The sequence below is a fragment of the Emys orbicularis genome, chromosome 6 (genome assembly GCF_028017835.1).
Source record: "Emys orbicularis isolate rEmyOrb1 chromosome 6, rEmyOrb1.hap1, whole genome shotgun sequence".
NCBI lineage: Eukaryota > Metazoa > Chordata > Testudines > Emydidae > Emys > Emys orbicularis.
The window spans coordinates 59,737,527-59,762,380 of NC_088688.1; the positions used below are offsets into that span (position 1 = coordinate 59,737,527).

General features: G+C 41.2%; 1 protein-coding gene across 1 annotated transcript in view; it reads right to left on the bottom strand.

The window, feature by feature from the left end:
- The window catches only part of KIAA0825 (KIAA0825 ortholog), a 417,985-nt gene that overhangs the window by 225,040 nt on the left and 168,091 nt on the right, over nucleotides 1-24,854 (bottom strand). The window contains exons 13-14 of the mRNA XM_065406817.1: nucleotides 14,822-14,935; nucleotides 3,622-3,761 (exon numbers count right to left, since the gene is read on the bottom strand). Coding sequence (XP_065262889.1) covers nucleotides 3,622-3,761; nucleotides 14,822-14,935 — 254 coding nt within the window. The remainder of the gene's footprint in view (nucleotides 1-3,621; nucleotides 3,762-14,821; nucleotides 14,936-24,854) is intronic.

Genomic DNA, 24,854 nt, shown 5'->3' on the forward strand with positions numbered 1-24,854 from the left:
TTATTATTCACCTATACATAAACTAAAACAGCAGTGATCAATACAGTGCTATTTCTGTAATAGTTAGGATTACCATCAATAAACTTTACTCATCACTTGGGTAATTTCATTATTATATTAATAAAATGAAATAATATAAATCAATTGGTTAATATGCAAATCAAATGACATGACAGTTGTAGACCTCTCCCAAACACTCAAGTTTTGTTTTGTTTTTTAATTTTTTGTGATAATGAAAAATAATAATTTCTCGAAAACAAAATCTCAGTCCTGGTAAGACACCCAGGCCAATATTTTCAGAAGTGACTAGTGATTTTGACACCTTAAAAGGGTTTGTTTTTTTAATAGGCGTGTGCTCAGCGTTGTCTGAAAACGGGAATCTCTTCATTAACTCAAGCTGGGCACCCAAAATCTCTAGCCACTTGTAAAAATCTTGGTTTCAGAGTTCGGAGTTTATTTTGATCAGACACACACAAGTGAATGACGTACTGTCTCACTCTCCAGGATAGTCAGTAGATTAATCTGTCTGTGCAAAAAGGACAGCACTGTAGTTGGGCCTCAAACTAGTATCCTTATAGTCTACAAGTAGCAACACTCAGGGCCGGCTCCAGGCACCAGGCAACCAAGCACATGCTTGGGGCGGCACCTGGTAAGGGGCGGCGGGGGGAGTGCGGCGCGGCATTCCGCGGGGGGGGCGCTCCGGCGGTGCGGCGCTCGGCGGGGGGGGCGGGCTCCGGCGGCGCGGCGCTTGGCGGGGGGGGGGCGCCGCGGGCGCGGCGCTGGGGGGGGGGGGGTTCCGGCGGCGCTCGGTGGGGGGCGGGGGGGTTCGGGGGGGGCGCTTTTTTTTGCTGCTTGGGGCAGCAAAAAAGTTAGAGCCGGCCCTGGCAACACTATCAATTGATCTAAAAGGAACATACAGATTCCTTGTCCAGTAGGAATTTTGCCAAGTTTAGCTCCATATACATCTTATCGGTATCACTGTGTTTCAGTGAATGTGGATTATTTTTTGTACAAAATGAGGGAAGATAAAGTCTCAAAGGAGGAGTTGGGAAATCCTGCCTTACTCCTCAATCCAGTTGCGGTGTAGAGTATCTGAATTCTCCTATGAGATATGAGACATTTCTGAAATTCAGTTCCCTCTCGCTTTGTTCCAATTACTTTTCTTTGAATATTAACTGCTCAGTCACCTGAAGTGGCTAAAAAAATCACAAGATTTAAAAAAAATAATAAATGTTGCATCAGTTTATTTGCCTTTTAGGTTTTGAATCCTTAGGGTTCATATTTTGAAGCTTTTCTCCACAACTGTGAGAGTTAGAAACTTACTTTTTAAAAATGAAAACTTAGATTTCTATGTATTCACATGATTCCATCATCAAATATTGAGAGAGACTCATAATAAAATAATGAGAGTTGGCTACAGTGCGGCCCCGGCTCCATCCACTCCCTGCCCTTCTCCCATTTTGGAGAATTGCTCTTGGGCACTGCTGATATTTTGGATGGTTCTTACACAGTCCACACAAGGACAGGAAAAGCTTCCTAGTCCTTCCATTCATAACTAGGAATTATTTGGGGGAAGTTCTATGGCCTGTGTTATTCAGCAGGTCAGACTAGATAATCTCGGTAGTCCCTTCTGGCCTTCGGATCTATGAATCTATGAAAAACTACACAGCCACATAAGGAGAGTGGGTACTACAACCTAGCCCTATGTATTTGTGCAGTGCCTCACATAATGAGCGCAATGGCACTATGATGGTACAATCAATCATCACCACCCACTAAATACATCTGAAACATCTAAGTATTTATTTAAATGTAATTTATGCTGACATATTTTTGCTTTTTGAGCATAAGAGAAGGAAAAAGTTGAGACATTTTTTTTTTTTTCTCTTTAGAAATTCTGCATGACTCATGCTGTGAAGTTAAATTTCAGGTAGTTTGTGGTCAGTTATGCAAATTACTCCAAAATCCAAAATTATAACATGCTTGTCTTTTAACTGCTTAAACATATCACTCTGAATTCCGACATAAATAGTTACTACTTCTGATGAAATATGTATTCATGTATTAGTGTAAGACTTTGGGCTGCATGAAGAAAAAACAAAATCTACTGTCTTTGCTATGACCAAGAAATAGGTCTTGATAATTTTAGATTATTTTATACAGAAAGCTAGATCAATCACACTTCTACAAATATGTAACATTATCAAGACTGTATCAGTTTTCCCAGAGAGTTTTAGGTGTAAAAAGTGCACTGTTTGAAATGGTATTGGTGTTTTGTTGATCCATACAGTATACTATTTTATAACACTTAATGTTTCTTTCCTATAAAATATCAAATTTGTAATGTAAAGAATGTGGTCAATTTTACCAGCACATACTTAATCAAACAGAAATTACTCTAGAAGAAAAAGAGTAATTTTTCAATGTTATATTAAACAACAATTTATCAATGTTATTGTAGTTAATATAGCTCTACAGCATATATAAACAACATAATTTCTAAGTCTAAGTAGCATATATTCCCCTGAAGCTCAAAGGGCTGGTCAGTCAATAGATTAATAAATTCTGTCACTTCATCCTTGTGATAATTGAAGCAGCTAGTAAAATTCAATAGCGGATAACACCAGGGTAAGAATATTATCCTGATCAAACATTTGTCAGTCTTTGTAAAAGATGACAGGTATTTGAATAGGTAAGTGAATGCAGTTCAGCACTCAATAAGAAGCATGACAGAAGTTGAAGCAATGTTGTGCTTCTGACAAATGTAAGACCACTTTAAAATGACAGAAGTAAATTATGTCATGTTTAATAGTATGTGGACGTAATATTTTCTGTTTGATAAGTAATGAGAAATTCATTTGCAAAAGAATGATAAAAACTGATTTTTAACAACAGAATATAGTTCAACATTACGGCAAACCTTATGCCAAATCAGTAACTACATCATAAACTATTCAGCATTTTGATTCCTTTATTTGAAAGCTACTAAAGTGTTAGATGTGATAATAATGTTTATTGTTTTCAAACACAGTAAAAGCACAATAAAAGATGAAAGCCTGTGTAGAACCATTCTTCCACTTGCTTTCCTATTTCTCGCATAATTACATATCTCTAACTATTAAAATATGAGGAAGAATACAGTTGCAGTTTACAGTAACAAACACGTACAATTTCTTAACCAAAATCTCTTAGAAGCTTTTCAATGTTGAAAGGAAGTGATCCTTTAGAGTCCTAACTCAGACTAGTTTTTTTCAAGCAAAAGCTAATTAAAGCAGTTTTGATATCAAAACTCTGATAAGTTGAAATTCATCCATTTCTTCTTAAAAGCAAACTGATTTGAAGTTGTGACAGTGGTCTATTTTATCAAAATGCTATCTGCCTTCAAAATATGAATGTTCAGATTGACTGCAACTCTCTTAGTAAAAAGTGAAAAAGGATTCTTCCTCCCTCCAACCCTCCCCCAGTACAATATTTGTCCCACTGATAATTGGGTAACTACTGATACCCACAACTGGCTGGTATCCTTCCATCAATAGTCAAGTAGTGAAAAATATAGCAAAACTCAAAAATTTGTGTGTGTTTTCTTGCTGCCATTCTTACAAACAAAGCACAAATACTTACTTGAACTTTTCAATAAAATTTTCACTAAGAGACAATCCTGATGTAGCAGTGTTTCCAAAAGCAAGTTCCAATTACAATACGGTTGGGATAAGAGCAGTTTCAGTTGACCCTGGGCTGCCATTTCTCCGGTTGATGGAGTCCTTTCAAAATGTAAGATAAAGACAGAATAATGTAGTTAATTTATCTATGAAATTAATAGCCTTAAAGTGCAGATGTAATGCTAACTCCTTTAAATGTCAATTCCTCCCAGATTACTCAGAAAATGCTTTCATGCTTGCTTACTTTAAGGCTGCTCAGGGAAGGAATTACATTTAATCTCAACTAGCTAAAAGCAAATTAACATTTGGTAGTCTGCCAAATTTATAACTGATACAAAGTAACCCCACTTATCTCTTTCGTGGAACCATGTATGTTCTTGTTCCATGAGGCAAAAATGAATTTTCTTGTGCTTCAATAAATTTGAGGTTATTATATTTTAGTACAGTGTTACATTAATTGTTTAGCATGAGGCTATAAAATATCTGAAATCAAGTATAAGAAGTGGATAAATAACAAAACCAATGAAAATGCTAAAAGGAGTATGTAATGGGGTGCTACAGGAGCCATGTTTTCAGTGTAAAGGATATTTTTCCAAGTCCTGCAAAATCCACATGCAAAATGAGATTGCTCTAATAACTGGTATGCCAACAAAGGGCTCTAGGTAGACACAGTCGTTCAAATCTGAGTTCATTCTGGTCACAGATTTCCTGAGATACAATCCTTTAAAATTACCTGTTTTAAAATTTTGCCCCCCTGCCCCCCCCCCCCCACACACACACAAAGCTGGGGAAAATACTATGGTCAGGATCCAAATGAATTTACATCTCAGGATTTAACTTGAGCTCAGCTAATGAACACCACCAAGAGCCAGCTTCAAAATGCAAAATTTAAGAAGTTAATTGATTTTGAGTCTGGTTCTACAATTTGATGCACCTGGCTGCTGCAAGCAACCTTCCCCACTCTCCCTGCCCCATCTGACCCCAACAGTGGACTCAGAGCTCCTAGCTCAGTAGAGTTGGGGGAAGGATGACCCTCAACACCCTGGCCACTCCCCCTCCTTGCAGGGCAGCCGCTTGGTTCCCGCTCAGTTTCTGTCCCCTCTGCCCTCCCTGGGGCTGTGTGTGCTGGCGCGCCCGGGCAGCATGCACTGTCTGCGTGGTGAGTGGGACCCAGCCCCAAAACTTCCCTCTAGCGAGGAGCCGAAGCCGCCACCGCAGGAGGCTTCAGGGAAGTTTTGGGGGCTGGCTCCCACTTGTTGCTCTGACAGTGCACACAGCCCAGATGCCCTTGCACACACAGTGCCAGGGAGGGCAGGGGAGGCCTGGGAGCAAGGACCAGAGAGCAGAGGACGGGGAGTGGCAAAGCTCCCAGCTCAGCACAGCCATTGGAGGGGTATTCTCAACATCTGAGTGACTGGTAGCTGCCTTGCACCTGTCAGCTTTGCTCCCTGCTCCAGGCAAGCTCTACACAGCAGCAAGGAGGAGCTGGAGCAGGAATGGCGAGACTGCTCAGCCAGGCAGTAATGGCGCTTCCAGCTACTGCACTGGCTGCCTGCAGCACTGCTCCTCTGCTGCCAGAAACTCTGGGATACATCAGGAGGACTTCCGGGCAGGGCCGGCTCTAGGCACCAGCAAAACAAGCTGGTGCTTGGGGCGGCACATTTTTAGGGGCGGCATGGCCGGCGCCAGAATGCCGCCCCTAAAAATGTGCCCCGGCCACCCTAGCTCACCTCCACTGCTGCTGCCACGGCGCGCGAATCAGCTGTTTCGCGCGCCGCGGCCGCTCGGGGTCTCCCCCTCCCTCCCAGGCTCTCAAACCTGGGAGGGAGGTGGAGAAGCGGCGCCCGCGCTGCGGCCACTCGGAGTCTCCCCCTCCCTCCCAGGCTCTCAAACCTGGGAGGGAGGGGGAGACTCCGAGTGGCCGCGGCGCGGGCGCCGGTTCTCCCCCTCCCTCCCTCCCTCCTAGGCTTGAGAGCCTGGGGGGAGGAGGCAGGGCTGGGGATTTGGGGAAGGGGCGGAGTTGAGGCGGGTCCAGGGGTGGGGTAATTAAAAAACGGGGGGGGGGCGGCCAAAATTGTTTTTGCTTTGGGCGGCAAAAATCCTAGAGCCGGCCCTGCTTCCGGGACCTGAGTCAAGTGCAAACATGTGGCCACATGCACACACAGGAAAGCAGTAGGGCTTGGACCTTCCATCCCTGCATGGCCCTGGGACCCTAGGTTAGCACAATTGGTGTGTGGACGCAAGGGGGGTTAGGCTTCAGTCCAGGTTCAAACCTGGACTTACATTTCTGTGTAGACATACCCTTAGTCTGACCTCAGTGGTATGCAAGGCTTTAGAACAAATTGTGAAGGAAAGAATAATTAAATCAATAGAGCGGGGGGGTCAAACTTTTTGGGCCGAGAGCTACATCTGGGTGGGGAAATTGCATGCAGGCCCGGGGCAGGGGGTTGGGGTGCGGGAGGGAGTGCGGGGTGTGGGAGGGGGTGCGGTGTGCAGGAAGGGGCTCAGGGCAAGGGATTGGGGCAGAGGAGGGGTGCGGGGTGTATGAGGGGCCTCAGGGAAGGGGGTTGGGGTGCAGGAGGGATGCGGAGTGCAGGAGAGGGCTCAGGGCAGGGGTGCGGACTGCGGGAGGGGGCTCAAGGCAGGGGTTGGGGTGCAGGAGAGGTGCGGGGTGTGGCAGGGGGCTCAGGGCAGGGGGTTGGGGTGCACAGGGGTGCAGGGTGCAGCAGGGAGCTCAGGGCAGGGGGTTGGGGTGCAGGGTGTACGAGGGGACTCAGGGCAGGGAGTTGGGGTGCAGGAGGGGTGCGAGGTGCAGGCAGGGGGCTTAGGGCAGGGAGTTGGGGGGCGGGGTGCAGAAGGGGTTCGAGCTCCGGGGTGGCAGCGGCGTGCAACGGGGCCAGGGCAGGCTCCCTGCCTGCCTGCCCTGTCCCCGGCCCCGTGCCACTCCAGGAAGCGCTGCGGCCCCTAGGGGAGGGGGGATGGAGGGCTCTGCATGCGCTGCCCTTGCCGTGCCTCCAGGTACCTCCCCCGAAGCTCCCATTGTCTGCGGTTCTCCATTCCTGGCCAACAGGAGCTGCGGGGGCGGTGCCTGGAGGCAAGGGCAATGCACGGAGCCCTCTGCCCCCCTGCCCGGGGGCCGCTTCTGAGAGCGGTGCCGGGCTTGCGGCCCCACGGGGGGCAATCCTGCGGGCCGGATCCAAAGCCCTGAGGGGCCGGATCCAGCCCGCAGGCCGTAGTTTGCCCACCCCTGCAATAGAGGTAAATGGTAAAGGGGATGAAATGCAACACTGGTTTACCAAAAGTAGATCATGCCAGACTAACCTGATTTCCTTTTTTCAGAAAATAACTGATTTTTTAGATAAGGGAAGTACAATGGATTTAATATACTTGGGCTCAATGGTTTGAGCATTGGCCTGCTAAACCCAGGGTTGTGACTTCAATCCTTGAGGGGGCCATTTAGGGAACTGGTGTAAAAATCTGTCTGGGGATTGGTCCTGCTTTGAGCAGGGGGTTGGACTAGATGACCTCCTGAGGTCCCTTCCAATCCTGATATTCTATGATTCTATGAAAGCTTTTGAGATGGTGCCAGCTGGGAAATTCTGAATTAAACTAGGAAGATGAGAATCGATACAAGCATTGTAAAGTGGATAAGGAACTGGCTAAAAGGGAAAAGGTTGTGCTGAAATGTGAATTATTAGTTCAGAGGGAGATGACTAGCGGAGTTCCTCAAGGATTGATTTTGGAACTAATCTTATTCAATATTTTTATGAATGACTGTGGCACAAAAAGTAGGAGCATGGCAATGAAATTTGCGGATGACAAAGTTGGGAGGCATTTTCAATACAGAGAAGGATCAGAATATTATACAGGAAGAACTGGATGACTTTAAAGACTGGAGTGACAGAAATGGGATGAAATTCAATAGTACAAAATGCACGGTCATGCACGTAGGGTCTAATAATAAGAATTTCTGGCATGAGCCAGAGGCTCTTCAGTTGGAAGCGACAGAAGAGGAGAAAGAGCAGATGTGTGGGTTGATCACAGGATGACTATGAGCCACCAATGTGATGGAGCTGTGAAAAAGGCAAATGTGATTCACATGTATTAGGTGTGGCATTTCCAGTGGAGATAGAGAAATATTAATGCCACTGTACAAGGCACTGGTATGATCTCATTTGGAGATAAATTCTGGCAACCCATGTTCAAGGAAGATGAATTCAACTGGAGCAGGTGCAGAGAAGAGCTGCTAGGATGATCAGAGGAATGAGGGGCCTATCTGATGAGAGGAGACTGGAAGCGCTTGGCTTCTCTAGTCTAGCAAAAAGATGGCCGAGAGGGGATATGATTGCTCTCTATAAATACATTAGGAGGCTAAATGACAGGGAGGATAAAGAGCTATTTAAGCTAAAGGACAATGTTGGCACAATGGGTATAAACTGGCCATGAACAAATTCAGGCTGGAAATCAGAAGAAGGTTTCTAAATAGAGGGATGAGGTTCTGGAACAGACTCCCAATAAGTGTTGTGGGGGCAAACAACTTAATTAGTTTTAAGGGAGAGCTGGACATATTTATGAGTGCAATTGTGTGACAGGGTAGCTTGTGATGGTGGGAAGCAGGGTTCAACAGCTCTGGACCTCACTTCCAGTTTATGTCTTATGTTCCTAAAAGCTCATGTTTCAAGATTTCCAGCTAACCATCTGCAGGAGTCAGGAATGGATTCTCTCCCCCACTCCCCCCTGCTCTCCAACATATTCTGGGAGGCTTTTAAATCTCCTTCCTCTGAAGCATCAGGGATGATCATGGCTGGAGATGGGGTGGACCAGAGCTCTGAAGTGGCACTGAGCATTCTCTCTCTCAGTTGCTTGGCTGTCTGATATTGCCAGTGAGTGTGAGTTTTTTCGCCTTCCTCTGCAGCGCGTGGATGCAGGTCACTTGCCAGGAGTATCTGGCGATATCTCGCTTAATTATTTCCCTGCTGTTGCAGGGGCCTCGGGCACTGGTGAACCTTGGTCCCTCCTATTTCTCTGCCTGTGGCATCTAATAGTCTAGTCTCCTGTGAGCTGTAATACTTTGATCTAATTTCAGTTGTTGGGTTTGTTGTGAGGGTGCTGGATGGTGTTGGTGGATTGAGATATACAGGAGGTAGGGTTGCCAACTTTCTAATCGCACAAAACCAAACACCCTTGCCCAGCACCTGCCCCATCCCTTCCCTGAGACCCAGCCCAGCCCTGCCCCTTCTCCGAGGCCCCACCCCTGCTCACTCCATCCCTCCTCCCTCCCTCCCTCGCTCATTTTAACCGGGCTGGGGCAGTGGGTTGGGGTGTGGGCTCTGAGCGGGAGTTTGGGTGTGGGAGGGGGTTCAGGGTGCAGCTCCGGACAGCTATTACCTCAGGCGGCTCCTGGGAAGTGGCTGGCATGTTCCTCCAGCTCCTAGGCAGAGGCGCGGCCAGGCGGCTCTGTGTGCTGCTCCCACCCACAGCTGGCGCTCAAGGGGGCAGTGCATGGAGCCCCCCAGCCACCCGTTTTGCCTAGGAGCCAGAGGGACATGCTGGCCGCTTCCCGGGAGCCACGCAGAGCTGAGTAGGGAGCCTGCCAGCCCTGCACCCACCAGACTTTTAACAGCCTGGTCAGTGGTGCTGACCGGAGCTGCCAGGGTTCCTTTTTGACCAGGTGTTCCAGTCAAAAACTGGACACCTGGTCACCCTAACAGGAGGTCACGCTAGATGATCTGATGATCCCTTCTGGCCTTAAACTCTATGACACATATTAGGCCTAATTTCTGACCCACCAATTTTGGTTCACTGATTTTTGGTTTCACACAGTCTTGTTTACCAAGCATGATGCAACACAGTAATTGAATTATATCAGTAGGCCTTTTTGTTTGGATTATTTCAGTCTTTCTCACTTTTGCACCTTTTCCCATTAACATTTATTATTATAGCTTATTGTGACTTCTTATGAACTTTCACTTTCACTATAATTAGGGTAAATTTGTTGGGCCAATTATTACAACAGATCCCCACGTTCCCCTTTTCTGTCAGAGTTGTTCAGCTCTGACAAAGATGTTGCCCTTTTGACAATGATCCCTTAATCAACACAGGGATCATTGATATACTTCATTTTAGAAAACCCAGTTTTTCTGTAAATGTGGACCTGTTCATGTGAATGTTCACAAACAGCAATTAAAAAAGGCACAAATATGACTGAATCACAAAGCCATTCAGAATCCAAATGAATGATCACAAATGTTCTTTCTTCAGTAATTGACAGGTTCTACCATTAATATTTTATTACATTATGGAGGCTCTTAGTATTGACTCCATAGTTAAAGTAGAGTTCTAAAATGGGCTTAGAATGAGCATAAAATCTTGCTTTTCTCTAAAGTAATTGTCTTCTTGATGTATAATTCCACAAAGTGTTAGTTTTTATGGCTTTTGAATTTTCTATTTAGATTTTATTTTATTTCTCATCATAAGTTTTTAGAAGGAAGTCTTTGAAATTGGGTTCTGGACAAAATTTGTCCTTGGCAGTATTCCCTTTCAATGTTGACTGACATTTAAAAAAAAAAAAAAAAAAGGACTGTTTTCCTGCATAAAATATGATTTTAAAAGAAACCCAATTTTGCATCATTTTTAGCCATTACACTTATTCATTTGAGCCGAACCTATATGCTCCAGTGGTTGATGATTGAGAAAGTTTATTCACTATGCGTATAAACTTTATACACATAAATGTGACATGCATCAGTGCATTAAGTACTTATACCAGTGCAAAAACTATACATGCATAAATTTTATGTGCTAGTGCACACACAAAACCTTCTCTATCAGATAAAATCTTCTCACCAGGAACTACACTTTTCTGTCAGATTGTATCCTGCAATGGAGAAGGATTTATGTGGAGCTGAACATAAATATGTGCCATTTATGGGCAGCTGGCACATAACCCAGACGACTTGCTGATGGAAAATAATCTTTGTCAGTTGCTGCACTTCTACCTCCATGGGTCTGCCACTGCCATCCCTCATTCGCCTGCCTCATCATTCAACTCTTCATCTTCATTTGAGCATTAAAACTCCTTAGAAATGAATCCACCAAAACCTCTGTTGTTCAGTCAGGGTTACTACATACATAGTATACCAGTCAGAAACCCATAAAAAAGCATGGAAATGAAAAGTTCTATTCTATTCTACACAGGCTTTTATACTGTGCTCATCACTGTAATATCTTAAGCCACATAACAGTACATTCCCTCTACTCCTAAACCCACAAGCACACACCTTACCATTACCACAAAAACCTATTTGCCTCAGATCATGTACTGTAAGTCTGCCTCCCATAACCCCCTTTACCAAACTTCCCCACAGCCCAAAACACCATTATGCCAAACATCTGCAAAGAACAGTATTGTGAGTGGGTAGTTTGGTATTGTGAGTGGACAATGTTATGATTGCACTGTCTGTGGTGTATGGTAATTGTGGGGATGGTATGTGGCTGTGGATGGAGAAATATTGTTAGGTGGCTTCCCTGTCATTTTCATGCTTTTGTGAGTTTGTGTCAAGTATGTTGTGTGTGTAGAAACCCTAACTGCTTGACAATTATGTTAATTGTTTATTAATAAATATGGATATATAGATTTGTAATTTATATAGGACTAATATGTATACACACATATTCAAATCTTAATACAATTTACAGCAAACAGAAAACCTTGAATTTTTTTACATCTATTAAATTTTTTTTCAGGATTAATCCTTTCCATTTTTAATAACTATTCTTAAAATACTTTATATATTATATATACAACAGGTCTTTAACACATGCATAAAAACAACAAAGCAGGAATTATGTTACAAGAAAGGTAAACATTAAAAAAATCACTAATATTAATGACGTTTAGCATTCTGGCTTATGTGTAAACTTGACATTTTCATAAATTCAGTGAAATTACAGTGTCCAGCCTCAGTTGTGTTTACCTTTATGGCTGGCTTTCATATATTTGTACAGCACCCTTTCCACCACTGCTTTTCATTGCCCCCCAAATATGAGACAAGTAAGGTGTTTGGACAGTTGGGTATATGAATATGAATATTTAAAATTACTTATAATAAATTAAAAGCCATTTTTAGAATATCTGGGTAGAAATAAAGCTTGTCTGTCATTGACCAGATGGGAAGTTATCATGTTGCAATATATTATATACACCAGTTCTTGGCTCTTTAAGCCTCTTGCAAATTGAAATGTACAGTGGTGTGACTCACTCAGAGGAAAAATAAAATGTTGCAGACATTCCCTACAGCCACTGAGCTAGCACCAATAAATGCACTGAGAAGTTTTTGTATTGGACATATGGAGAGGCATATGTTCTCATCCTCCTAGCTCATGTAGCCATGAACATAACACTAGCCTCATAAAAAAAGAGACAAAAGGTAAACTATATATAAATATCAGACATTTAAATGTTCAATTTTGTAATCATGGAAGAAAAGAGAAGAGTGATGATTGCCAATAGTAGAGTTATAGGTCCATAAAAAAGCAATTTCTGAATCATCAAACCAAATCACTAAAAGAACATAAATATTCATTAAAACTAGTCACTAAATAGTTTGATAAACAAATGTGTTATTTTTGTTGGAATCTAACATGAAAAATAAATGTGCAAAATTGAACCTTTTTTATTAGACAAACAAGTTAACAATGTTTATTTAAAAAAAAACAAAAAAATTAAAAGTCAAAGAAACATTGTATAAATCAATGTGTACATGTATCTAGAATTCTTAATATATCAAGCTTTCCTCCACCCTTAGGTTACTTCTAAAACCAACAAGATGTTTGAGTACATTAAGATCAGATTAACACAATTTCTCACTTTTTCATATCTAACTCCAGTATAGATCTGAGCCATCATAAGCAACACAGCATACTATTATACTGAACTTCTCTTCTGAGATTAACAAACATTTCAGTTGTATGGACTCTGCATTTTCATGGAAGCACCACCAGCTTAGACAGGACAAAATAATAATAATAATTATTATTAATATTTGTTGTGAAGTAGCATCTAGGGACTCCAGTCATGGATCAGTGTCCCACTGTGTGAGGCACTAAACAAACACACTTGTTTTAAACTTTGCTATGAATATGAACACAACTCTTTTTAGAAGCTGAAACTTACAAGGATTAATAAATAGTTAGGATACTTTAATACTACAGTTTTCTGTAGCTTGAATACTTTTTCTTTTTTACTTTTTATTGTTCACACTTCATACACGATATTGGAAAGAGGAAAACTTCCATAATACAAATATACTAGGCAAAATATTCATAGCAAAATTGATAATTCTCAAAATCTGTCCCTTCTACAAGTTGGTGGTACTTCCATCAAAATGTGGGGTATTGCATTGAATTTTCTGAATAGGTGAAAATGTTGTTGCCAAAGACAAGTACTAAGGGCTGGTCTACACTACGGGGGAGGGGGGGCGATGTAAGATACGCAACTTCAGCTATGGGAATCGCGTAGCTGAAGTCGACGTACCTTATTTCAACTTACCTCGGGTCCTCATGGCACGGGATCGACGGCTGCGGCTCCCCCGTCGACTCCGCTACCGCCGCTCGCCCTGGTGGAGTTCCGGAGTCGACGGGAGTGCGTTCGGGGATCAATATATCGCGTCTAGATGAGACGCGATATATCGATCCCCAATAGATCGATTACTACCCGCCGAATCAGCGGGTAGTCTGGACGTACCCTAAGTGTTTTTAGAGTCTGGTCATATGGATTGTCTCTGTGTGGACAAACAGGCCATGTTGCTTGTGGTGGATTTGCCCTCTTCTTATCTCCCTCCTATTTTCCTATGCCGGCCTACCTCAGAATTCACTTCTTCAGTGTATAGAGTGGTGCATAGAGTCCCATCATTTATATTCTGATAATTTTTGTCCCACACAGAGGTAATACATAAGTCCTGAGTAGTGTCAGAGCAGCTTTCAGCCACTTCCTCAGAGCAAAGCTGCTCTAAAGACCATGTGTGAAATCCTGACGCCCCTGCAGTTAGTGGGAGTTTTGCTACTGACTGAAATGGGGCTTCCTTGAATAGGAGGAATCCTTGGGTAGAGTAAGAGACAATAATAGCTGCTACTCTACACTGCCCTTCTCCCTGTAAGAGGTACAAGATGTGTTAAGGGCATCTTTTTACTCTGGTCATCCATGGCATAAGTTACATTGTGGGAACTGGCCCAGAATCAGGAGATCACAAAAGTGGCTCAAAGCTGAGGATCTTGGCTATGGTCTTCACTGCAGCAGGCCCTTCCATTTTAGCATAAGTTATTTTAAGAATGGAGCCAGATTCCTTTGTCTTTTCTTTATTGTTTTTAAATACGAAAATATATGTTCTCAGAATAAATATACAGATTTACAAACATCTAAATTATGAAAAATGAAGGGGAAGGTCTCTTAGAAAATGCTAGAAGTCAAAAATAACTTGGGGAGTTATGGGGAAGAGGCAAAGGAATTGGGAGAGGATCGACAATGGGTCTGTGAGTATGTTGGGACCAAAATTAGAAAGGGAATGACAGCACAGCTTGTAACATATGCCTTGTGATACTTGTCATTATATGCAGTGAAGCAGAAAGAGAAATTATTCATTTGCTTTTAAACATGTAGCAAGTTCCCTAAAAAATCAAATATAACCAAGCAATGGAAAATACGGGCATATTTTTCAATTCAGTATTTAAATATCACACCTACTTTTTTGAGCTAGCCCTTTTAATTTCCCCCTAAATTAAATGCTATGAAAATTGTATCTGTGCTGAATTACATGATTGTCAACTATTGTATATTTATATTTTCATGAAACAAACATGAAATATTAAAATATGAAATATTGAAAATAATTCAGATATCTAACATAACATAAATACACTGCTAAAGAGCTACATAACGCACTGCCTTCCTCATGACCTTTCTTACAGATCATGGAAGTTTAAACAGAACACTTTACATCAAATAAAACTTGTAATAAATTCCAAAAAGTGCTTATATATTGTTTCAACTGAATTTTAACTACAATATTTATCTAGGAACACTATCTGCACAATATCACAGCAATATCTAACTAGTATTAACTATCTGATTTTTTTTCTTATTTATATCAACTAGAGATACTCACATAAGTAAAGGAGGACAAAATGGTGTTATGCAAGATAGCCAGTGTAATGGGTGACTGATATTAGGTTTGGAGAAATCTGATGGAAGTAGCTCACCAAAACCATTCTGAAATGTCCTGGAAAAATAAATAGTTTTGAGTTAAAAAGACAAAAATCTCTTTAAGAACAAATATGAAACACGAGAATTAAAAAAGTTGTGAAATTTTAAAAAATCATTTTATTTCTTAGATACTGGTAAATTTTTTGCAGCTGAGTTTTATACATAACTGGCACTGTAACATAGACAGTTAAACACACTGGTTTTATTATATCGTTATTTTTAAATAGTCTCTTTTCAACATAAGATTATGGACTGAAAGTAGGCTAAGTAACCAAACTAAGTTACTTTTTTGTCAATAGTTTCCATTACCCTTATCTTTATAGATAATTAGTAGGGCATGTTGTCAACATTATGAGTAAACTCTGCAGGATCACTACCTTTTGAGGTGGTGATGACATATCTCCTGCTAGACATGCTACCGAGATATCTACTTTGGATTAAATCAGGCAAATTTGGGGTCAGTATCTTTGGCCATGCTTTACTGGCTCAAAACAGATGGAAAGCTAGTTTAGACAAACAGCTAGGATTCCCAATACAAGGAGAATCTCTGATTGGCATAGATGGCTCAGTGTCATCCATTCATGGCCTTCCCAACATAGGGGAACATTCTAGAGAGAAAGCAAGGTGTTGCCAGATTGCACTGGGGGTCCCACTAGTGCTGGCACATATTAGAGCAGCCCTGTGGCTCCTCTAACACATGCCTAGGGACTATGCCCCTTTGCCTCCCCTTCCCCATCTCTCATGTGTGTCAGGGCATCTCCGGCACACTTGAGAGGATGTAGTTCCTTCTCTCCCTCCCATTCCTCATGTGGAATTCTCATTTCAAACACTTTCACTTCCAATTTTTAATATTTCTTTTTCACATACACTCTTGTGCATCTTATACTGTTTCTTTCTGGTCTTCGCTGTTCTATAAGAAATGGGTGGGATTTTCTAAAATGACTTAATGGTATCAGATGCCTTTGAAAATCCTATTGTATATAACCAGTACCATCTTGCAAAATCAGTCATGATAGGTTCATTTTCTCTCTGATGTAAAACCATTAAGCCAGATCCTTGTTGCTAAGTGCCCTTTGCACTGCTCCAGCAGTGAAAAGGCACTTAAAGCCACCTTCAGCAAATAAGGGACGATTCTCATGGGACAAATGAATCTTTGGTTGGCATAAAACTGGCTTTACACCACCTGCTCCTCTAACTTGGCAAATGGGACAGAAGGGGGCATGCCACAGTCAGGAGGTGCTGAACCCTGGGAGACTAATATAACCGCTACTGGCATAACTCAGAGCAGCCTGGAGTCTGCTTTAAATTACACCAAGGTAGTTTCTCTTTCCTCAGCTGCGCCAAGTGTGATCTTAGGGCTGTTTAGGATCTTGGGAACTGACTTCAATGTAGTTACGCCAGGGGTGAATTTGGCCCAATATGTCTAAGGAGAAATTACACACCAATTTCCTTCTTCCTTCTACTTTGTTTCAAGTGCTACCAAAATTTCCATAATGTCTCTCTGATTTGAACAATTAATAACTGAAATTATAAATACTGCCACATCATTACTGTGTGTGTATTTTTTTTTAAAAAGCCTAGGAAATTAAAAGAAAAGGAGTGAGGGCAGCCAGCACTTGGTTTCTGTTTAAAATTTTCAAATTTCTTTCAGAATAAAAATCTGAGCTTTAGTTGGGGGCAATGGCTAGAGTAAACAATATAACTATTTTAATAGTCTCATTTAGTTCAGAAATTTTCTTCTACACCATAATAGTAGCTCTCCTGGGATGCTCCAAATTCAAGGGTAATATAATATTCTGTAATTCTCTAAGCTGAACAGTGCTGGTTGTTATTGGTAACATTTATTATTTGTATTGCGTTAGCACGTAGGAAATCCAGTTATGGACCACTGCTCCTATTACTTAATTATACATATCTAGACTTTGCCTCCTAATCTAGAAAGAAGGATCAGCCCTTCCCTCTAGGGCAGTGGCTCTCAACCTTTCCAGACTACTGTATCCCTTTCAGGAATCTGATTTGTCTTGTGTACCCCCAAGTTTCACCTCATTTAAAAACTACTTATTTACAAAATCAGACAAAAAAAATACAGAAGTGTCACAGCACACTATTACTGAAAAATTGCTTACTTTCTCATTTTTACCATATAATTATAAATCAATTGGAATATAGATATTGTACTTACATTTCAGCATATAGAGCAGTATAAACGAGTTATTGTCTGTATGAAATTTTAGTTTGTACTGACTTTGCTAGTGCTTTTTATGTAGCCTATAGGCAAATATCTAGATAAGTTGATTTACCCCCTGGTAGACCCCGTATACCCTTTGGGGTATATGTATCCTTGGTTGAGAACCACTGCTCTAGGGTACTTCATCACCCCAATGTTTTGTAGATTTGGGTGTTTTTGTTTGTTTGTTTGAAGTTTATCCTATTAAAATTCCTTTTTCCAGTCCCACTAGATAAAGTTTAGAGGTACAGACAAATTGTTGATAAAGTCACTCCCTAGTTTTTAGTGACTCCACACACACTTTAAAAAAAAAAATCCATCCTCTCATCCATGAGCGGGGAAATGAACTATAACACTCATCTTGAATTTCTTAGGAAAAAGTGGCAATTAAAAAAAAAATCAATAGGAGTTTTGCCACTGACTATAATGCGAGCATGATCAAGCAGCTTTGACTGGAAAGGGTGGCATATACCGAGCAGGGTACACTACAAAAGGGTAAGGGATCATTACAACAGTAACATTTAAGCTTCCTCAATAACACACATGAAGTCTTCTGAAGGCTAAGCATAAAGATAAGATTGTAAAGTAGGTAAAGGGAAATAAAAATATTGTCACAAGGAAACTGTAGAAGTTTTAAAATGCTGGCAATGTCCAAGACAAATTTTTACTCGCTGTAGCTGTGTATAGAAATATTTTTTTCCCCCAATTTAGCCAAATAGGCTGTTACACCTCTTAAAGAATCTGCAGTAATGGAAATAGCAATTATTTACTTTGATGAAAACAGGATTCCTTAATGGAAATCATGATTGATAAAGTCTGAGTAGTAATAAGCGGCCACATTTTCTCTGCTGGTAGTATATGAGCTGTTGGGGAGATTTTTGGAATACAGCAGTTTGTTAAATACAGTCCTTGAGAGCTCTCTTAATGTCAAGCAGGTGGCAGAGACTTTTGGATTCTGAGTTATGAGGTTTGGGAGAGCAAACTTCTAGGCAGATTTCAAAATTGATGTGGAAACCTGTGATTGCTTTAAGGAAGCACATTGTCTAAATGTAACATCATCTTTAAATATTATAAAGAATGAAGTGTCTGCTAATAATGCAATAATCCTTTGGTGCCAGCAGTTCTCAGTGTCCACTGCTGGCAATGTAATTCTTGCCAGAAAGAAAATGTAACTCTGTGCCAGACAGTTTAATTCAACTGCTCTTCTGACAGAAGTATAGTAATAGCTAGTAGAAAAGTTGTTTTGACTATAAGATATATTAAGGCAGCTGCCTATAGTCTCAAAGTGGTGGATAGCATCTGTGAGAGTATTTAATACCACAGCAAGATCCCAAGTTACAGTAGTTTTATTCTCCCTTAGAGTATGACAAGGTGAGAATTGATCTTGCAAGCCTCAATGCAGGTGTGAAATGATGAGATGCCTACAAGATACACATGGTGTTTCCTTGTAGATTTTGAAGGACTTGGTAATCTAAACAATTTAGAATTATGGATAATATGCAGCTGCATGAGTTGTAACTTGTTTTTCTTAAAAAATAGAGGTACTTCCAACTGCTAAAAGAAAAGAAAAAAGTTGGAATCTCTAAATACTCCTCTCAGCAGTCATGCTATCATCCTGAATTTTTAATTTGTAATAGCATCTCCTGATGTCTAATACATAATCATCTGAAGGAGGGCAATTAGATCTTTTTCATCATCTTCAGCAACAGAGGGAACTGATGACTTCTTGTCAGCATGAGGCAACTGAAAACCACTCTGCTCCGCTTTGAGCTACCCTAAGTATATCGCAGAGGGCAGTCTCTATTTTGAGGGATTAAGTGCGACTTTAATTGTGCATAAACCTTGTGCTGGCCTTCTGAATAGGAGAGAATTTTACTCTGTAAGCAGAGGAGGGAATTAAGAGTACAATTAAATCCAGTTATCCACTGCCTTATCAAGATATATGTGCTGCCAAGGTTCGCTAAAAGCAAATTCTTGTCATGTGAAAAGCATGAAGGGAATTCTACATATCTGAGGGTTTCAAAACATCATGAGAATGTTTAGCTGAATACACCACTTCCCTGATGTGGTTTATTGATTTAAGTGCACATCTCAGCTCTCCAAGGAAATACAGATGGTTATTACTATCACTTGGGTATGGGATGTTAGATACATCATTTTGTCAAATTGTTCATGTTAAATTGCTGTGATGTGGCTTGGTCACTTTGTAACATGGTGGACCCACTGGAATCAAGTTTAGAGGCAGGCAGGTTGCATTGTATTTGGGTTTTTTTACATTCTAAGAGGATAATCCATGAAGAATTATCCCGTGTGTCTGGAACTGGTTTTAGTGTTGCAATAGTTGGAGGCTCAGAAGAAAGAGAAGAAAAATGTTCCTCCCTCTGCTGCTAGATTGACTGAATTGTTGTTTAACCAGATCATTTTGAACTGCAGCTAATGAACTGGAAAAGAAGTTTATAGAGTTCATTTAAATGAAATTCTACTCTACTAGGAAAATATAATTTATAAATCTTGTATTTTATGGTAATCTGTAGAATGGTAAAAGTGTTCTTTAAACTATTTCGAGGATAAAAACTGTCTTTGGGTTCAATCCTGTAAATTGTTGAGAGCCTCCTGACACATGCTGAATGTCTGAAACAACTTTTGAAGACTGAAAGGTTTACCCATAAAGGATAAAATTCTGTTGTGCATGGTTTGAGACCCACAATTCCCTATCTGGATTATTTTTGATTAATTTGATTGTCTAACGTTTGACAGATTTTGTACTTTTTAAAAACAATTGCCAATAGGTCTCCAGAAGTCCAGTCTGTATTTATGGTATTTACTATGTTTTTTTAAAAAGCAGACTGAATACACAAATTCCATCATTTGGCATCATATTGACACTCACAGGGCTCATCAGCAGGGTTGGAACCTTTAGAATCACTGAACAGACCTCTGCTACTTGAGCTAATGAAGTATCTGACAGCAACAGGAGCCATCCTCTATAGTTGAACCAGACATAGAAGTCAATGAGACACACCATTTGCAAGCAGATTTCACAGATATTTGCTGACAGCAGAGGAATGGTGAAATTCAGGAATCCTGAGTTCCATTCAACTCTAGAGGGGGAGTATACTCCAGTGGGCAAAGATTCTTCTGTCAGTTTTCCTCAAGCCTGATCTCTTTTGCCCCGTCCCCCACCCAACCTGTCCCTGTTACAAGCCTTTAGTCCCAGTCTCCACCCCCTCAGGCATCTCATCCTAATCCCAGTTTCCTTGCCCAGTCAATCCTCTGGGCTCTTTTCCAAGTCCTAATTTTCCCCCAACCTCCATTCGCTCCCTCTCCCCAAATTCAGCCCCAATCTCCTTTCTCAGACAGTCACAGATCCTCCTACCAGTTCCTTGGCCTATCTGTCTCTCTCCTCCCCCGCCACTCCAACTGGCTCCCAGTCTCCCTCTTCAGGTTTCTGATGCAGTATCAGTCTCTTCCCCAGTTCCTTCGCCAGTCCCCACAAGTTCCTTGTCAGATCTCTCTCTCCTCCCCACATGTCCCCATTCTCCTCCCTCTAGTTCCTAGTCCCAGTCTCCTTCTCCAGACAGTCCCAGTCTCCAGGGCTGGATTTACACCTTATGCACCCCTATGCACAGCATCTTCAGTGCTCCCGCACCCCACTACAGCTGACCTTCATGTTTTCCATAAAAAATGGAACTTTTAACCCACTTTTAACTTTTAGATGACTCTAGAACGCTGGTGCCCGTAGGCACATGCCTACTGTGCCTAATTGGAAATCCAGCCCTGCCAGTCTCTTCCTCTCCAACTTGCTCATTATTGATTTCAGCATTCTATCCCCCAACCAACTGGATCCCAATCACCCTGTTTACCTCACTGATTCCCACCCCCCACCTCCTACCCCCATGGTTCCCAGTCTCAGTGTCCTAGCTAAACCAGTTCCAGAAGGCCTCCCTCCATCTCCCAGTCTCCTTGCTCAGCCAATCCTAGTGTCCCCCAGCTCCCAGTCTTTCCTCTACTGTTCCCATTCACATTTACTCCCCCCACTCCATTCTCACCAGACTCCATGTTCCAATCTACTCCTTTCCCTCTCCCTGGTCTGGCATTTGTGCCCTCTGCATTCAAATCAGACGCCTTCCTCCTCGATGCTGCCTGGGTGCCACTAAGGGGATCATTGAAAGCACAGGAAAGACAGGCTCCCTGCTCTTAGTTCTGGTGCTCAGACCAGCCCCACCCCACTCTGTCTCGGAGCATCTAGGAGTAGCAATTACAGGGAAAGTCCCTCTGGGTACATCTGCACAGCAACTAGACACCCGCAGCTGACCTGTTCTAGCTGACTCAGGCTCGTGGGGCTTGGGCTGCAGGGCTGTAATACTGCAGTGTAGACTTCCAAGAGCAGGCTGGAGCCTGGGCTCTAGGACCCTCCGGGAAGGTTTTTCTTTGCTATGTAGACATACCCTCTGAGCCCTGGTAGCCTTGTGCTGGAGCATGCTCAGTTGTTCTGTGGGAATGGTGCATATGTAATCTGGTCACGTGTAAGAGTGTTAAGGTGTGGAACATGCTCAGTGAAGATGGAATCTTTGGAGACTTTAGCTGTTAAAATCAAAGAAATCTCTACTGAATATGTGCAAACTATGATTTTCAAAAGCTTATAAGTTGGGTATATATATTTGAGCAGATTTTCACAGAAATGGCAAAGGACATATCCCTGACAAAAAAAACCTACCCTTTGCTAAATTTCAAGTCCTTCCTCCAAAGCATATGGGTGCTAGAGCATTCAAATAAATGGTCTGAAAAATTCTTCAACATGGGCAAAATAATGTATATTCCCTTAGCCTTGTTCTCGGAAATGGCTGAATCATTTTGGCTTATATTTCCCAGAACAATTCAACCTGAGACAGACATCTGGCATACAAAATTTCAGCAGAAACAGCTAAAGCTCTGCAAAGTTATAAGCAACTGAATACAAGATCTTATCATGAGAAGTATTGAGAAACTTTAATAATAGGTGGTGCTACCAGCTCTGCTTATAATGCTTTGTATTGAATGCATGAATAATGTCTCACAGAATTTATTGTGCTACTGCCTTAATGTAGACAATATGCCATATTTATTAACATTTAATAATTAGTTAAGTAGTCACCAAATTTCCAAGCTTGGGTTACATCTGATATTCAGAAACTCAATGTTATCTTCTTTGCAATCAATAAAAAAGTACATGTCCACATTGTCCCTATCACCAGTCATACTCATGTTTATGTCTACTACATATAATGATGAGATAAAAGGTGTAGCTTTTCCAGTCATAGTCCAACATAATTTGTGAACCTGAGCAAATAAATTATTAAAAACAGGTTACTCCCATACATAATGATATAATATGGCCCTAGAACAATAATACATGTACAGCAGTTTTGTTGGCATCTTTGACAATCTTAGCAGTGACTGTAAAAGTGAAATATAATCTGTGAGCAATAAAGTATTATATTTGGTTATATGGTGGATATAACCAAGCAAGGATTTATGTAATGTATACTTAGCCTTTGTCAAGCGATCTTAAATCACTATATCCAAATCTTTGTTCCATACTTCTGGAAACACTTAATATTTTCATCTAATAAACTTCCAAAGGATCATGTTAAATTCCGATGTGAAATTTTTGTGTGTGAACATTAAAAAATTTTCTGTAGTGGCCAGTTAGCGATAAAAAGAGAATCTAATAATGCTTTAATAATTCAGTGCCAATTTTTCTTTTGAGAGGTTTGTCAGATCGCCAGCAGAGAATTCCTCTGGCATGGGGAAACTCAATGTTGGCATAACTATACTGGGTGTGGGCTCTGTGCCTGCCACCCCACCTCTCCTGGCATAGGCAGTGTGCTAGAGGTGCGTAATGGCCATAGCAGAGTTCTGCTTTGCTCCACCAACCTCCACTGGTGTAGGATCTATTAAAGATCTTAAACCAGATGTTAGATCTTCCTGCCACAGTTCTAAGTGGTGATGGAGTTGGGGCTGGCCACAAGGATCAGAGAGCTCTGGCACAGGAGAGAATCTGCCCTAAACTCACTCTTCAAAAGAAACATACAGGATTATTTTCTTTCTCAACCATGTATTTTTGTTATACTTGACCAACCTAAGACAAAACCTTAAGTATCTTTAATTCCTGAAAATGACATTTCTTAGGATGCTATTTCCAGTGACCGCTTGGAATTCATCCAACCCAACTACTGGACAACTGGCTCGGAGACAATGTTCTGCCATCAATAATACCCTGATTAGACCAATCTTCCTTGTGGGGAAAGGTGAGAGGTATCAGGCTTTTAGGATGCTTAATGAAATAATAATTTTATGTTACAAATTGGGGCCTTGGTAATTGTGAAAGTCATAAAGTTGCCATTCTTGTATTGTTCTTAAGGATGTTGCATAAATGTATAACCGTCAATAAAGGAGAGATACACCTCCTCTCTCTCTTAAGGGTTGTTTAAGAAAATTGAACAAACTTTTGTGATGTTTTTGACAGGAGTGATTTGTGTTTTTTTTTTTTTTTTTTAGGATTTTTTGTAAGAGAGACTAAAAATGGGTAAAATTTCAAATGGATATAATAGTTGTAGAAAATGACCATTGTAATGTGATGGATATGATCTCAAAGTTTAAGAAGGAGACAATACTATTTGACTAAATGTGTTTGTATTTTCTGTAGTGGTGTGGTATATTTCATTAGAAAATAAAACTGATGTTTACTTTTAGTCCATACTATTTAAAATCAGGTGGTGTCCACTCTAACTAGAAATCTGTTTTTTGGTTTTCTGTGGGATTCTTGTTTTAATAACAGAGCTATGGGGGCACTGATTCACACACATTGTTTTTGGGATCTAAACACTGCCTTTTTCTGTAGCTCGCATAAGAAATGTGTGGTTTTCTAAGGAGAGCTCAGATAAATCATCAGGTCATCTGCAAACAGAGCTTCCTTTTTGAATTCCCAGAATATTTTTGTGATCTGATGTCTATAGCTAGATTTTCAATTATAGTGTCATATAAAAGTGATCAGTTTTCATTTGGTGGAATGGGAACCAGGTTAGTATATGGGATAATCGTTCTCCCTCAATTTCCCAACAATTCAACACCAATACTTTACAGGTTTATTGTGTATTTCTTTGTTACTGGAATCCAATTAATTTAAACTGAAAAGCTTTATTAATTGCCCTTTTAAAATCTATATTAACATTGATTTCTGAAGGCTGTAAACTATGTCTGCAACAAGCTGATGTTCTAGTTGCCTGTGGGACAAGATGGAGGATTTAGAATTAGGGAACCACAGCTGAAACTAAGAATTCAAAAGGTTTATATATTGTCAGAGGGTGGAATTAATATGTCTTGTCTTAGCAATTAATATTTTAGAGCACATTGGATGTTGGATATGTACTTTGTTTTCATCTTTATTGCAAAAAAATCTTGGACAAGTATTAGACCAATTGAAATGTTTCCTTCCTTAGCAAATAGGTTACAAGTGATAAGTATTTTGCAAACTACCGCAGACCATAGCCTCTTTCCCTAGCCTCTGTTTGTCATTAATGGCTATTAGCCAGGATGGGTAAGGAATGGTGTCCCTATCCTCTGTTTGTCAGAGGGTGGAGATGGATGGCAAGAGAAAAATCACTTGATCATTACATGTTAGGTTCACTCCCTCTGGGGCACCTGGCATTGGCCACTGTCAGTAGAC